Source organism: Dreissena polymorpha, chromosome 4 (genome assembly GCF_020536995.1).
Source record: "Dreissena polymorpha isolate Duluth1 chromosome 4, UMN_Dpol_1.0, whole genome shotgun sequence".
NCBI lineage: Eukaryota > Metazoa > Mollusca > Bivalvia > Myida > Dreissenidae > Dreissena > Dreissena polymorpha.
Genome location: NC_068358.1, coordinates 69,045,089 through 69,061,708, shown reverse-complemented (window position 1 = coordinate 69,061,708; position 16,620 = coordinate 69,045,089). Strand labels below are relative to the sequence as shown.

Genomic DNA, 16,620 nt, shown 5'->3' with positions numbered 1-16,620 from the left:
ACAAGATATAATTGGGACAAATCTTCTGACCAAGTTTCACGAAGATCGGAAAATAAATGTGGCCTCTAGAGTGTTAACAAGGTTTTACTATAGCCATATAAGGAAAAATGCCCCGCACACTGGCAGCCATGTTTTTCAACCAACCGGCATCATTTTTTAACTCAACCAAGATATTATCGGGATGAATCTTCTGACCAAGTTTCATGAAGATCGGACAGTAAATGTGGCCTCTAGAGTGTTAACAAGATTTTACTAAAGCCATATAAGGAAAAATGCCCCACCCCTTGGCAGCCATGTTATTCAATCAAACGTAACCATTTTCGAACTCATCCAAGATATCATTACGACAATTCTTCTGACCAAATTTCATCAAGATTGGACTATAAATGTGGCCTCTAGAGTGTTAACAACATTTTACTATAGCCATATATTGCCATATAAGGAAAAATGCCCCGCCCCTTGGCAGCCATGTTTTTCAAGCGAAGGTTACCATTTTTGAACTCATCAAAGATATAAGTGGGACAAATCTTCTGAGCAAGTTTCATGAAGATCGGAAAATAAATTAGAGTGTTAACAAGGTTTTACTATAGCCATATAAGGAAAAATGCCCCGCCCCCTGGCGGCCATGTTTTTCAACCAACCGGCATCATTTTCGAACTTGTCCATGACATTATTGGGATGAATCTTCTGACCAAGTTTCATGAAGATCAGACAATAAATGTGGCCTCTAGAGTGTTAACAAGATTTTACTATAGCCATATAAGGAAAAATGCCACGCCCCTTGGCAGCCATGTTTTTCAAGCAAACATAACCATTTTCGAACTCATCCAAGATATCATTGAAACCAATCTTCTGACCAAATTTCATGAAGATTTGACAATAAATGTGGCCTCTAGATAGTGAACAAGGCAAATGTTGAAGTCACACAACGGACAACGCACGACAGACGACGGACAAAAGGCTATCACAAAAGCTCACCATGAGCATGTTGTGCTCAGGTAAGCTAATAAAAAATGTATAACGAATATAATTCGCGCAGTCTGGTTAGGAGCTACCCTGTCTGGTATAATAAGACCAAAGGTAACATTATTTACATCATGAGAAAGGTTGGTTGTGTTCCCATGGGTGTCGTTCAACCAGCTAACTATGCTCAGCATGCCCACTCTGGTTCCATCATTGCCACTGAAACAATGAGAATTCATGTCCTCAAACTCATGCATTGTAAATGTTGTTTTACATGAGTGAGCCACCTTCTGGAAAAACCAAGTATACTGCATGTGTGTAAAGGGTGGAAAGTGTCACCTCAGATTAGCCTTTATGGACTGTTCAGGCTGGTCTGGGACAAAACTTGACAGACATGCATTAAACCCAGTTCTCATAGAGCGCAGTTCAAACATAGATGCTTTTAAATAAACCAACAAAAATTAATGCTTTTACTATATAAAGTATGCATAATACTGCATTGCCCAATTTAAAGTCTATATAAAAACTGCTTTGAAGGTAAAAGTAAATTTAAAACAGGCTTCTTTAATGTTTAACTGAAAAATAAAACAAACATAAAAATAAACAATAGGGCCATAAAGGCTCTGTTATCAAATACAGTTGCACTGTCTGCTATAAAGTCCTTGCAAGGTTTAGAGGTTTCATTAGCAGACAAGGTAGCTCCTGACCAGAATGTGCCAATGCGCAGGCCTTTTTGGAGCTACGCTGGCTGCATATGACATAATACAAATTTCCACATAAAGTGAGTCATTATTTAACACAAATTCCTAAGAAACAAGCAAATTCATTGAATTGATATCCCCGCCAATATGATTCTGGACACAAAAGTGTTATATTTGACACTCAAAAAAGCATTTTTTCAAGATACAAAGGGCCATAACTCCATTATTAACAGATGGTGTACAATGCCATTTTGCATGCATCATCCTCTTCACCATATATATACTCATACCAAGTTTCAATGAAATCCGCCAAAGCACTTCCAAGATATGGCTCTGGACACAAAAGTGCCGGACGGACGGAAAGACGGACGGATGGACGGACAACGCCAAAACAATATCCCTCCGCCTATGGCGGGGGATAAAAAGTCTTACACAAGGGCTAATTTTAAAGACAAGTCTTCAGTTTGTAGAACGTCATTCAAGGTGAAAATGACCTGCCCAATCTGAGTCATCTGAAGTAGATACATATATGGAAATAAAACATTTGCAATGTATGATACTGTACATATAATATACACTTCATATCAACTCTTTTAAAATAATTTCTGTCTTTACAAATGTGCATCAACAAAACATTTTATTTAGCTCTTAACTCTTTGGGCTATAGTCGCCTCATAAACAGATGTTTGTTTTTAAACTCATGCCCCTAACAGAGAATCAAGGAAGTTTCTAGTAAATACCTTTCATAGTACCAATAATCATGCTCACTTGAGCTTTAAATACTAGCTAACAACCATAAAGGTTTAATATGTCAGCTAGTGTGTATACCCACCATTCCTGTCATTCTCTCTTTCACATGGAACACTGTGATCTTCACTCTCATTGTTGGTTCAAGCCCACCTGAATCCCCAAAGCCAATGGTCTTCAAGAAGTGGGGATTGTTGTTATTCTGAAGATAAATACAGCACATGTAGCATATTTTGTTATTAACACATGATTTAAAACAATACATTATATTAAAGGGACCTTTTCACGTTTGGTAAATTGACAACTTGGAAAAAATTGTTTCAGATTCTGTTGTAGTTATGATATTTGCGAGTAAAAATGCTACTGAAAATTTACAATGCTTTAAATATCTATTATATACTCATTTGACAATGTAAAAACCTGAAAATTATAAAGAGTTACAAGCACAAAACAGTTCAATAATTTGGAGAGTTCTGTTGCTATCATTATATTTTGTGACATATCAACGATTGCTTATATAATGTATAAAATACACCATTTACTACATGAGTACGGATGGCCAAGCGGGTTAAGTGCTGGTCTTTTACTGCAAGGGTCAGTGGTTCAAGCCAAATTTATGTTTACTTTTTTCTTTTTAAAAATTCATTCTTGTTTTTTTTTTTTAATGAAGCTACTTAGTTCCAATGTTTACATTTATCGATTTAAAGCAGTTAATGACAAACTTCAATAGAGGCCAAAATCTGTGAAAAGGTCCATTTAAATGCATAACAATTTAACTCCATTTTAGTAACAAATGTTACTCTTGGAATTATAATAGAGATCACATGTTTGGCAACATCTGTAAAATATTTTAATGCCCAAGTGCATGGTACTTCCGCATTAACACATTTTAATGGCATCTGCTAAAGGCCACAACCAAAAAAAGTTCTGACTGAGTTTGATGAAGATTGGAATAACATATGGCCTCAAGATTGTTAAAATGCTTTCTCTTTTATTTGATCAGGTGACCCATTAAAAAGGACCCATAATGACCCAGTTTCACACTCAGCCAAGATATAATTAAAACAACTTGTTCTGACCAAGTTTTATGCAGATGAGTCAATACATGTGGCATCTGTAGTGTTCAAAGCCTGGCTTTCATTTTAATTCAAGTCACCTAGTTTTTACCTAAGTAATATAATCTTTGACCCACATGCCCCAGTTTCCAACTTGGTTGAGATATCATAAGGACAAATATTCTAACCAAGTTTCATGAATATTGTGCAATAAAAATGACCCCTAAAGTGTTCACAAGCACCTGACTTAATTTTGCATAGTGAAAAACTTTTAGACTCCAAATGGTATACATTCAAACTCACCAAATATATCATTTAGACAAATGTTCTGAAATTTGAAATTACTTCATAAAGATTGGGCAATAGCACAGGCTAATCAGGGACATCACTTTGTGCTCTTAAAGAATTTCTCGTTAAAAGGTATTCTCTTCAGGGCAAAAATCCAGTTTAGAAGGAAAATGTTGTCCCTGATGAGCCAGTTCCCACTAATCTATGACGACACTACACACATGCATAAAGCCCTGATTGTCCAAAGTAAGGCTGAGTAAGGCTCATAGGAATGTTACGATCTATATAAAGTATGAAGTATATGTATTTATAAAGTATACAGTTCCAAGGACTGAAATTGAAATAAATAACTCGTATACTGTCCCATAAAAATGGAAATAACTATTTCAGGTACTTGCTATAACCCACCCACAAACCCTGCTTTGATGGAGACAGCAAACTTACTTCCACCATTTCTGTATGGTTGTGTTGGAGCCAGTTCTGTTGCTGAGGTGGAATGATGATGTATACAACTGCAAATGGGTTGGGTGGTTGGCCATTACTTTCATTTGGCAATCCTTCAATGGCTGAAAGACCCACATGCGGTACATACTAACCTTACTATCGTTATTGGATGAAACATTTACTTCATCAACGTTTTTCTTAATGAAGCATAAATAAATGGTTCATTTTTTCATTTGTAGGAACAATTTGAATAGGCAAAATCTAATTTAATCAATGCCCATTGAAAAAAGCCAACTGAAATTACAAGTATCTTATGTTTCCCCATTTTGTAACCATGGAGGGTACATACTAAGGGTGCTGCAAATTTGCTGCCATATTCTCCGATAATATATTGCTAATTTATTCAACCAAGTACACATTAATCTTATCAGAAATAAAACAGCATGTCCATCTATACAACAATTGTCATACTTAGACTCATTTCCATGGCTGGGTCATTGGAATCAATGTTGCCTAAAGTCTCAAACTCCATTCCGGTGTCAGCGCGCATCATCTGACTGAACGGGTCCTGCCCAGTGCGCAGCTGGACTTGCTCGCGCAGGCTCAGCAGCTGCATTTTCAGGCATTCATAGCTGGCAGTGTGTAGAGCCTCAATCCAGCCATCTCTCTCTTTTTCTGATGCCGCCAAAAATGTGTAGGTTTCATCATCTCCCTCAAAAACTGTTAAAATATGGAAACTTAATGAGCCATGTTAAGGGAAAACGGTGCTTAATGTATGTCGGCAAGATATCATAGCAGATAAACCTTTGCAATCTGCACAGGCTAATTATGGACGATACTTTCCGCGTTTAAGCAATTTTTCATTGATAGTAAGTCTCTTAAAATCCATTCAAGGCAGAAAGTGGCATCCCTGATAAGCCTGTGTGGACTGCACATGTTAATCTGGAACAATACTTTACGCACTTGCATTAAGCCCCCATTTACTTGCATTAAGCCCCCATTTACTTGCATTAAGCCCCCATTTACTTGCATTAAGCCCCCATTTACTTGCATTAAGCCCCCTTTTACTTGCATTAAGCCCCCATTTACTTGCATTAAGCCCCCATTTACTTGCATTAAGCCCCCTTTTACTTGCATTAAGCACCCATTTACTTGCATTAAGTCCCCATTTACTTGCATTTAGCCCCATTTTCTCAGAGCGAGGCTCCATTAAATTTGTGTTGCTATCATATTCTGCAAACCTGGCTGTGTAACATGACAGTCAACAGGCACTGAGACTTGACAAAACTTATCAGTTCAGAGCAGGTTGTATTGACAAGTATTCACTTTAGCATTACATGTATAAAGAAAACTAGCCTTTTCCCTGGTGGCAAGACCAGAAACATTGTCATACTCGTTAAAGATTTTAATGAGAACAAAATAATGACATGAGCGAGGTTTCATTAAGATTTGGCAAAAAGACTTGCTGAATGTTTTAAATGTTTCACAATAGCCATAAAAGGATATCTGACCCACCCCCGATGAATGAGAACAGTCAAGATCATTTGATATCTAGTTAAAAAAATGTTTTGCACATGTTCAAGAAGGTTTGTTGGTTTACTTGGATTTTTCACCATTTTTCAGTAAGTATTTCAGTGCTATCACAGCAGTTAGTTTACCAACTCACTACCCTCTGATGTTTTTTCCAGTGCTCTACCTATTGAGCTGAGCAAGTTTAAGGAAGATTAGGCAAAACATGTGCCTTCCAAAGTGTTAAAAGACAATGCCACTAAGCGGCAGCATCAAAATATGCACACTTTTCTATATCCGTATTTGATTCAATAAATAAATAAAATGCAAAACTTGCCTATGATAAAAGAACAGTCTGTTGAACTTTGGCTATCTAATTCCACAGTGCATCTCTCTAAAACTAGGACACCTTGTGGCTCTTGTTTCTGCGGAAAAATTAAAAATCATACACTAACGAAATATGTCATACCTTAAATTAGTGTTGTCTTTGTCTGCCCTTATAAAAACCTCAGAGATTTTTTTTTTTATTCATTAACAAAATATAAAGAGGATACTTGTTGGATTTGGTGGAATATCCATTTTAATTCACAAGTGATCATTAAAAAAAAAGAAGATATTATACCATATGTCAAGGGATATGCACCCATCCATAAACAAACTTTATTTGGTCGGGAATATCAATTCAACGAATATGCTTGTTTACCTTAGTGATCAAGAACAAGTTTCAAACTCAGCAGAGATTTAATTGAGACAAATATTCTGACCAAGTAAAATGAAAATCGGGAAATACATTTGGAAACAAGGGCTGTTTGTAAATCATGCATGCCCCCCCATATGGACTGTCAGTTGTAGTGGCAGCCATTGTGTGAATACGTTTTTGTCACTGTGACCTTGACCTTTGATCTAGTGACCTGAAAATCAATAGGGGTCATCTGCCAGTCATGATCAATGTACCTATGAAGTTTCATGATCCTAGGCCTAATTATTCTCGAGTTATCATCAAGAAATCATTTTACTGTTTTGAGTCACATTCACTGTGACTTTGACCTAGTGACCTAAAAATTAATAGGGGTCATCTGCCAGTCATGATCAATGTACCTAAGAAGTTTCATGATCCTAGGTGTAAGCATTCTTGAGTTATCATCCGGAAACCATTGTGACCTTGACCTTTGACCTAGTGACCTGAAAATCTATAGGGGTCATCTGCCAGTCATGATCAATGTTCCTATGAAGTTTCATGATCCTAGGTGTAAGCATTCTTGAGTTATCATCCGGAAACCATTTTACTGTTTCAAGTCGCTGTGACCTTGACCTTTGACCTGAAGATCACTAGGGGTCATCTGCCAGTCATGATCAATGTACCTATGAAGTTTCATGATCCTAGGCGTAAGCATTCTTGAGTTATCATCCGGAAACCATGTTACTATTTTGAGTCACTGTGACCTTAACCTTTGACCTATTGACCTGAAAATCACTAGGGGTCATCTGCCAGTCATGATCAATGTTCCTATGAAGTTTCATGATCCTAGGCCTAAGCATTCTTGAGTTATCATCCGGAAACCATCTGGTGGACAGACGGACGGACCGACATGTGCAAAACAATATACCCCCTCTTCTTCGAAGGGGGGCATAACAAAAGTGTTCACAAACTTTTTTAATTTTACCCAGTGGCATAGTAATCCCCAACATGACACTGGTTTAATCTTCACGATAACATTTTTGGATAAAGGTTATTTTTCTTTCACTTGACTTATAGACCAAGTTTTGATGCTTCATTATCCAATTTGAAACTGGGCTGTTCATCAGAATAAATACTCTGACCTAACATTCTGAAAATTGGGCAATAAATGTGACCTCTAGTGTTCATAAGCTTTTTTCATTTACCAAGTGATTAAGGTTTGGACCCCATGTGGCAGAGTTTTGTACAAGGTCTGGATGTTATTGGGACAAATGTTCTTAACAAAATACATAATGAGTGGACAATAAATTTAGCCTCTAGTGTGTTCAAAAGCTTTGTCTTTAATTTGATCTGGTTACCTAGTTTTACACAACATTTGCCTGATATTTCTTTTTTGGAATGGTATTTTCTGACCAAGTTTCATCCATGCTGGGAAATCAATGTAGCCTGCAGTAAAGTCACAAGGTAAATGTTTACGGCACATGACAAACGACGGACAAAAGGAGATCACAAAAGCTCACTATGAGCACATTGTGCATAGGTGAACAAACACTTACATTGATGCTTTCCTTTGATTTGAAGTAGAAGAGAAGATTACCTCGCAGCCTGAAGAATCGTTCGACAAAAGCTGAAAATTTTAATACAATCATTGTGTTTTCAAATGATTAACATTTCAGCCAGGTTCTACATTTCAAACTAAATCTGTCATCTTGTGTCTGAAATAACCCTTGCATGCAAATTTGTCAGAGGGCATTGGAAGTTTAATCTTAAGAACTTTCTAACACTGCAAGCTTCCTTCCAATGAAGTTTGATCTTGATACCTAATATTATACATTGTCAAGATATACTCTTTCATCTGTTATTACAATATACACATGCTTTGTTATCTATTCACACTAGAAGATGATATATTTCTTTTTTTATAAATATTTTTTTATGTTTTTTTCAACACACAAGTACATTTAATTGTAAAATTTACAAGATACTTCACTAACGTATATGCTTTGTCTGAAGTTGACTACTATTATATACTGTAAACGTACAGAAATTCGTCGGTATGAAATTTCGTGGTTTAATTAAAAACAACTAATTCGTTGACACGTAATTTCGTGGATTTCAAATTTTCGGGGAAGATTGACAGTCATAATAATTAAACTTTTCTTAAAACAACCAGAGTAATAACGAAGAATAATCTGCTAATCTTTGTTGACAGCAAGGCTTGAGGTTTATGTGCACTGAAGCATGAAAGTGTTGCCGATAATTGTCGACAAGAGCGAATAAGCGACGATCTTGTGGGTCCCCGCTCGCTAATTGCTATCAATGTTGTTTTGACAATATTTGCAATTCTCTGCTCAATCGGTCCCCTAGTAGTAACAATTGAGTAATAAGGTCCCCAAAATACACGTGTGAAAACAGTTATGTCTCTTTTAACTTTAATTGGCACTAATTGACATATGTGATAAATCTGCAAACTGTTAATTTGACGACGTCACGTAAAAGAGAACAATCGTTGATGTACAGTTTAAATTCCGTGCTTTATTTAAAGTAACATTACTACTCAAAATCAAAGAAAATTGCGTACAATTGTGCGTAAAATAAACTTAAACAATTAAAAATCAGTGTTCCTTATGGCAATTGCCAAAATTTCAACGCCAGATGTGGTCTGGTAAAATAGATGTTTGTAGATACAAAATGCTCGTTTTTATTATTGTTTTGCATCATCTATTCATACGACACATGAACACTACCATGGTGTTTGTGTGTCGTATGAAAAGATATATTTGCGGGAATTAATTGTGGCCACAAATAAATAACAAGAGCACCGCCTTGCGGGTGCAGACCGCTCATCTATTTTCTTTTTAAAGGTGAAGGGACTCTCATTTTCAATCACAAAAAGGGAGGGGTGGAGTGAAGAGGGGTGCATTGTGTGGGGGTGTGGACATTTATTACATTATCTTCCAAAAATGCGAAAAAAAAGAAAAAAAAAAATCGGGGGTGGCGGGGGGTGGGGGGGTGGGGGGGGGGTGGGGGTGGGGATTCTTGGGTGCGATGGTTGGACGGTATTTCAAACATAAAATAATAAAAATAAATATTTGTGTTTTTAACCGTTTAACAAAAAAAATTGGGGGTGGGTGAGGTGGGGGGTATAGTGTGAGGGTGTGGTGGTAATTTGTGAGATGATCTTAAAAAAAAAAAAAAATTTAGGGGGGGGGGGGGGGTTTCGGATGGGGGGTGGGGGGAGGGGGGGTGGTTTGGGTGGAGTCTATTGTGGTATGTCAGGTAAGAGTAGTTTTGTCAAAGTATCAATCAAATCTAATCATAAATAAAGAAGTTATGGCAATTTTAGCAAATTTTAATAATTTGACCTTGAGAGTCAAGGTCATTCAAAGGTCAAGGTAAAATTCAAATTGCCAGGTACAGTAACCTCATGATAGCATGAAAGAATTTGAAGTTTGAAAGCAAAAGCCTTGATACTTAAGAAGTAAAGTGGATCGAAACACAAAATTTAACCATATATTCAAAGTTACTAAGTCAAAAAAGGGCCATAATTCCGTAAAAATGACATCCAGAGTTATGCAACTTGTCCTTTTACTGTACCCTTATGATAGTTTGCGAGTGTTCCAAGTATGAAAGCAATATCTATGATACTTTAGGGGTAAAGTGGACCAAAACACAAAACTTAACCAAACTTTCAATTTTCTAAGTATAAAGGGCCCATAATTCCGTCCAAATGCCAGTCAGAGTTACATAACTTTGCCTGCACAGTCCCCTTACGATAGTTAATAAGTGTTGCAAGTATGAAAGCAATAGCTTTGATACTGTAGGAATAAAGTGGACCTAAACACAAAACATACCCAAATTTTCAATTTTCTAAGTATAAAAAGGGCACATAATTCTGTCAAAATGCCAGTCAGAGTTACATTACTTTGCCTGCACAGTCCCCTTATGATAGTTAGTAAGTGTTTCAAGTATGAAAGCAAAAGCTTTGATACTTAAGGAATAAAATGGACCTAAACACAAAACTTAACCAAAATTTTCAATTTTCTAAGTATAAAAAGAGCACATTATTCTGTCAAAATGCACGCCAGAGTTATCTAACTTTGCCTGCCCAGTCCCCTCATGATAGTTAGTAAGTGTACCAAGTTTGAATGCAATAGCATTGATACTTTCTAAGAAAAGTGGACCTAAACGCTGACGCAGACGCTGACGCCAAGGTGATGACAATAGCTCATAATTTTTTTTCAAAAAATAGATGAGCGTAAAACGAGCATTTTGTATATACAATAATCTATGTAATCATACCAGATCTATTTTGGCTATTGCTACAAGGAACACTGATTGTTAAGGTGTTAACTTTATTTTAAGAAATACTTAACGAAATTTTCGTAGATTATGAGCGTTATAGAGACTTTATAAAGTATTATTAACCAAACACTTGTCAAGAAAACAACATATTGTATTACCTAGCATATCTCAATCAAATATCTCAGATAACCGAAAACAATAGAGAATGTTGGAAATGACATTCCGAAAGGACCGATTTCGGATTAAAAATGTAACAAGGGAAAAAAGTGTCACAAAACCAGGTTTTCATTGTGAAAAAAAAATCTGATAAAGGGAGAAAACTCAAACTGAACTTTTGAAATGAACAAACAAAATTAACCCCCTTTGTAAGTTTGCTTTTTAAAAAAATCTATTTTTAGTCGTGGCGACCTTGACATTGGAGATATTGACGTGATTCTTTCGTGCGACACACCGTCCCATGATGGTGAACAAATGTGCCAAATGATTTTAAAATCACACAATGAATGACATAGTTATGGCCAGGACAAGCTCATTTATGGCCATTTTTTACCTTTGAACTCAAAGTGTGACCTTGACCTTGGAGATATCGACGTAATTATTTCGCGCGACACACCGTCCAATGATGGTGAACAAATGTGCCAAATGATTTTAAAATCTGACAATGAACGACATAGTTATGGCTCGGACAAGCTCATTTATGGCCATTTTTGACCTTTGAACTCAAAGTGTGACCTTGACCTTGGAGATATCGACGTAATTATTTCGCGCGACACACCGTCCAATGATGGTGAACAAATGTGCCAAATGATTTTAAAATCTGACAATGAACGACATAGTTATGGCCCGGACAAGCTTGTTCCGCCCGCCCGAAAGCCCGCCAGCCAGCCAGCCCACCAGCCAGCCCGCCCGCATTCGCCAATCTAATAACCAGTTTTTTCCTTCGGAAAACCTGGTTAAAAATAATCGTTGGTACTTGAATTCGTGGTTCAGCGGAACAACGAAATCCACGAAAATTCGTACCACACGAAATTTAATGGTTTTACAGTATATAACTTAAGACATGTGTTGGATGCATGGCACGTTTTCTCTTGATGTTTTCTTGTGTCTGAATGCAAAATTCATATTGTATGTGTATATTGTCTGCAATCGTAAAATAAACTGTGTGAACAAAATACCCTGGAAATAATTGCAAACATAGAGAAGGGCAATAACTTTATATTTTTTAAAGCAAGTCATCTTATGCACTACCATATAATAATCTATAGGCTACTCTGGGATGACACTTTCTGTTTTAAAGCCACACACCTTGAAATGATAGTAAATTTAAGTATAAATATGAAAAATATTTTATCTATGCCAATTAGAATATATCTGGGTTACAAGGTAGAAATCCGTCTTTGTTGCGCTTTAAAACTTAAAATAATTGTGTTTGTCGAAATGGACATATACGTTTAGAAATCCTACTTTCGTTTTTAAAAGCCGTATCGTTTGAAAAATAATTAATTACTTGCTAACTAGGCTATAGATTTAATTTTATCTATGCCAATTAGAATATATCTGATGGTTACACGGTAGAAATCCGTCTTTTTGCGCTTTAAAACTTAAAAATAATCATGTTTGTTGAAAATGACGTAAACATATAGAAATCCTACTTTTGGTTCTAAAAGCGGTACCGTTCTTAAAAATAATACATAAATTACTTGCTAACTAGGCTATAGATTTAACGACAATTTTGCACACTTTCAAATTGCATCTATATGTATTGATTAACATGTATTTCATTTCAAAGTGTGTGGCTTTAATGGTATTTTTGGTTAAAATGAAGTCTCTTCTAAGCAAAAATCCAGTTTAGGCAGAAAGTGTCGTTCCTGGTTAGCCTGCCTGCACAGGCTTATCTGGGACGTCACTTTACGCAAATATGTTCAGCCTCTTTTTCTCAGAGTGAGGCACAATTATTTCACATACCTTCGCCTTTTCTGAAGAGTTTTTCATTCTTTTGTTTCATCTGTAGAATGCCTTCTCTATCAAAGTGACTACCATTTTGCTGTGCCAGATGGGCAAGTTCTTTGCTGTTAAACCTCATTTTTGTATCAAAAGGGATGCTAAAAATGGTTAGAAAAGTGCAATAATGACATAGCTGAACATAGAACTTAACAAAAAGTTTAATTAGACTTGTACATATATACATGAATATATACATGATCATCATCTTAATTACATACAAAGTTTTAATAAATGCGTTTAAATGTTCCTGTATTTCAAGTAATACAATTTAATCATACAAAAAACTAAGTTATTAAAACAAAAGCTGCGCTTGTGAAACACCATGCCCCCTACTGGGTTTTGAAGTCCCACAGCAGCTATTTCAGAGAAAACAAGGTCCATAACTTAGCCAAGACCGTAGCATCAGTTCTCTGCGTTAGGACCGCGCGATACTTTCGTACAAATTAATTCCTTATTTAATTTTATTTTTAAAATCATTTTTTCTATCTTATACAGAATTCTATTCCCCTAAGCAAGATGTAATTTTTAAAACTGAACTCCAAATATAAACGCTATAAATCTGTATAAAGTGAGAACATGTCAACCATAAATCTAGATTCTAAAACAGTGTGATATTTGCAACAGTTAAAGTTATAACTCGCCGGGCTGCCCAAATCAGAAGAAAAACATAATATATATTTATAGTGTTTTTCCCAGGCCATTTTAGCGTGGCGAAAAGCCACACCGCCCTACCAGATCGCCACTCTGCCCTTTTCAAAGGCAAATTTCGCCACGCGCCCTTATTGATAACATCTTTATTGCCTTACGACCTAACTTGGTCCGCAAAATCAGCTTCCTTTATTGTCTGTGACGCTCCGACTGTGCTTGATTTACTCGAGAGACGTCAACGTCTAATCGACTATATTAATCAAGTAGGTTTAATCTATAACAGCGCTCGATTTATAGGTAGTCATACTGACTGCTCCAAAGCATATGCGAGGGAGTATAAAACAGGCTCAATTAGAATGAAGTAATCTTTATACGCATCCCATAAGAAACATGTTCTTAGATCGATGCAAACACAAATTTCTGCTTTCGATAGGGATTCATGTTAAAATTATCATAAGTATTCACGTACAGTCGACAAAAACATGTTCGTGTTTAATCTTATGTTCAGTGTAAATGCACAATTTAATATTAATTATGTATTAACCTATGGCAATTAACTTACACACCTTTACCATAGTAGATAAACCAAATATACGGACTATCTAGCTAGAGAATTGAAAGGTGTGACAATTGCGGCTGTGTATTATAATGTGTGTCAATTCATGTATATGTCTTTCCTGCCAACACATGATGGGCTTCAAAAAACTGACTTTTTTCTAAAAAAAAAAATACTGGTTCTTTAGCTGGCGACATGAAAGGTGTGAAAAGGGGCCAGGGGTGGCGAAATCTCAAAAAACTCTACTTGTCCACGGACAACCATTTAGGAAATTTAACTTGTCCGTTGCTGAACTACACTTGTCCGTTAATGTTTATATAAATTATAAACGCATTTATTGATTAATGTAAAACAATGTGGAATATACTAAAATGAGTATGATTTGCTAGTTTTGTTTATAGTTGTATTTCAATAGTACATTCATTATAGCAGTATATTATAAACAATATAAAACTTTTAATCTTGCAAAGCTAGTGTTATTAAAACATGTGTTGAACATAAGTACATCATAATCTTAACAAATTAAACTAGTCCAATATGTCGACCTCATCAGACTGAGGCTCTGCGCCGCTACTGGTAGCAATTTGATTATCATCAACTGGTCACCATTGAAAATCTGTGAGCCAAGTTTCTTGAAAAGTTCTGGTGCATTTACTTAGATCATATTTTTTATCATAATCTTTCTTAGTTTTTTGGGAGGTGGACTGCTGAAAGCTTTGGGTTTCTGCTCCGTTGTTGAAGATTTAAAAAAACTAAATGTTCCATTTTTACCATTAAAGTCGTCTTAAATAACAAGGTAGACAGTGTTTTGATTATCTTACTTTGATACTTTTTATTTCCGTCTGATTGTAAAAATAAAGAAACCAGTCTGTACACTGTCTAACAGTCGGGCCGAATGTTTAAAATGCGGCATGCTCCTGGTCTCTTATAGAATAAGGTAGATCACTGCGCAGGAGAGTGCCCGTATTTTAGCTTGATTGCTCCGCAAATTGCACTGACAATGTAATCGCATGTCAACATCCGGTTTTGTTAAACTTAATTACGGCTTTAATACAATGTATTTTTTGTATACCTGGACCCGACTTTTAACAAACTTGTTGTCCACAGACAACTTAATTGAAAAAAATCAGTTGCCCAGACAAGCAAATGTACGACTCGGGCAACTCGGACATTTGATTTCGCCACCCCTGGGGGTGGTGTATTAAAATGCGTGTCAAATGTAACTTACCTGCCAAAGTCTATAGGGCTTCAATATACGAACCCTTTTATAAAATACCCCATTATGTCATTTCAGATCGCCCTGCACCGAAAGATTTCTTTTTAATCCCACTTTAATCACATCTCTACGTCTGTAAAGAAGTGTTGATCAGTGCATTTTGGAATACATAAATATATAAAAGACTCGTGTTTAATTTGAACAATTTATTATTTAATTGTAAAGGCGTGTTGCTTATATTTGTTAAAGACTGAAAATGCCGTTGTGTAAACGGAGGTTGGCGCAAATGGAGAAGGAAAATGTGAAAGTGGCTTAAAAGGCACCACGCCTATGTCTGCCCTTTTTTGCATAAACCGCGTGTTAAAATGCCCTTTTTGAATTTCTGCAACATGCCCCTTTGCCCTCCTGGGAAAAACACTAATTTATATATCTGAAAACTATGTAAAGTAGACTTTCTTAATGATATATAATTTGTCAAAATTGGCCGAGAAATGAAAGTATAATTTTAAAAAATGACGTGAGTGTGTACATCAAAATTTATAACCTAGGCGCTTCGATGTACCAGTGTTTTAATTCACCATTTTGGGACTGGGGCAGGGTCCTTTTGGATTGGGAAAATTCGCAGTGTTTTGACTAAAATTGGGAAATTAGTGTTGCTATTGTTTGCTAACAAATGCTTCAAAATTGAGGTTACAAGTGTGTCCAGTATTATATTTACTAAGGTTAATCTTATGTGGAAGAGAGATGAACAAAATATTGGTCTTAAAAAAAAAAAAAAAAAAAAAAATCCATTGAGAATTTGCAGCTCCCATTTGGGAAAAATAAATACTTTTTACCATTGGGAATGGGTCCGGTTACCAGACCCGATTTTGAATGAAAAAACCCACTGTGTACGCTAATCGATAGCCACTGGTAGCGTTACAAAGTATCGACAAGCTATTTGCCAATACGGTCCCGTTTCATATCCGTCTCATCTAGAGTCCCTGAGCTGAATGAGCCTGAAATTGGGGCCGAATGAGCCTTAAATTGGGGCCGAAAGAGCCTGAAAAAACTGGGGCCAAAAGAGCTTAGTGCAGAATGAGCAAACTCCCGAATTTACTTTATGCTTTAGTTGAAGCGAATAACAAAGTTCGCAAAGATGTTGCCTAAAATGAATATTTCATGACGTTTGGAAAATACTACAATCCAGAAAATACTTGCTAGCTACTAGTATAAACTAGGCATGTAGGAGTATGAGTAGCCTTATGACTATGAGTAATGTCGGTAAGCTTACATAAAAAACGTTAATCTGTTGTTTTTAAAGCTGATCCATTGATCGTCCATATATTGCAACTTATCCACTGAATGCATCAATGGCATACTCACTCAAATAATAACAGCTGGTACGGTGTGTAACGTTCAAACAATAGTTAACAAGGATATAACAATTAAATATTTCTTTTCCTGTTTGATGCAACCATTTTTACACTCTAGATCAGCAGACGATTTATTGCACTTAATCTTCG

At 36.2% G+C, this 16,620-nt stretch overlaps 1 protein-coding gene across 2 annotated transcripts in view; it reads right to left on the bottom strand.

Moving 5' to 3' along the window:
• The window catches only part of LOC127877744 (inositol polyphosphate-4-phosphatase type I A-like), a 43,948-nt gene extending 27,328 nt beyond the window's left edge, over window positions 1–16,620 (bottom strand). For both annotated transcript variants that reach the window (XM_052423937.1, XM_052423938.1), the window contains exons 1-9: window positions 16,481–16,620; window positions 12,657–12,793; window positions 7,943–8,013; window positions 6,045–6,132; window positions 4,670–4,918; window positions 4,199–4,320; window positions 2,497–2,613; window positions 2,097–2,176; window positions 1,095–1,182 (exon numbers count right to left, since the gene is read on the bottom strand). In XM_052423937.1, the coding sequence (XP_052279897.1) occupies window positions 1,095–1,182; window positions 2,097–2,176; window positions 2,497–2,613; window positions 4,199–4,320; window positions 4,670–4,918; window positions 6,045–6,132; window positions 7,943–8,013; window positions 12,657–12,774 (933 nt within the window). In that variant the 5' untranslated portion in view covers window positions 12,775–12,793; window positions 16,481–16,620. The remainder of the gene's footprint in view (window positions 1–1,094; window positions 1,183–2,096; window positions 2,177–2,496; window positions 2,614–4,198; window positions 4,321–4,669; window positions 4,919–6,044; window positions 6,133–7,942; window positions 8,014–12,656; window positions 12,794–16,480) is intronic.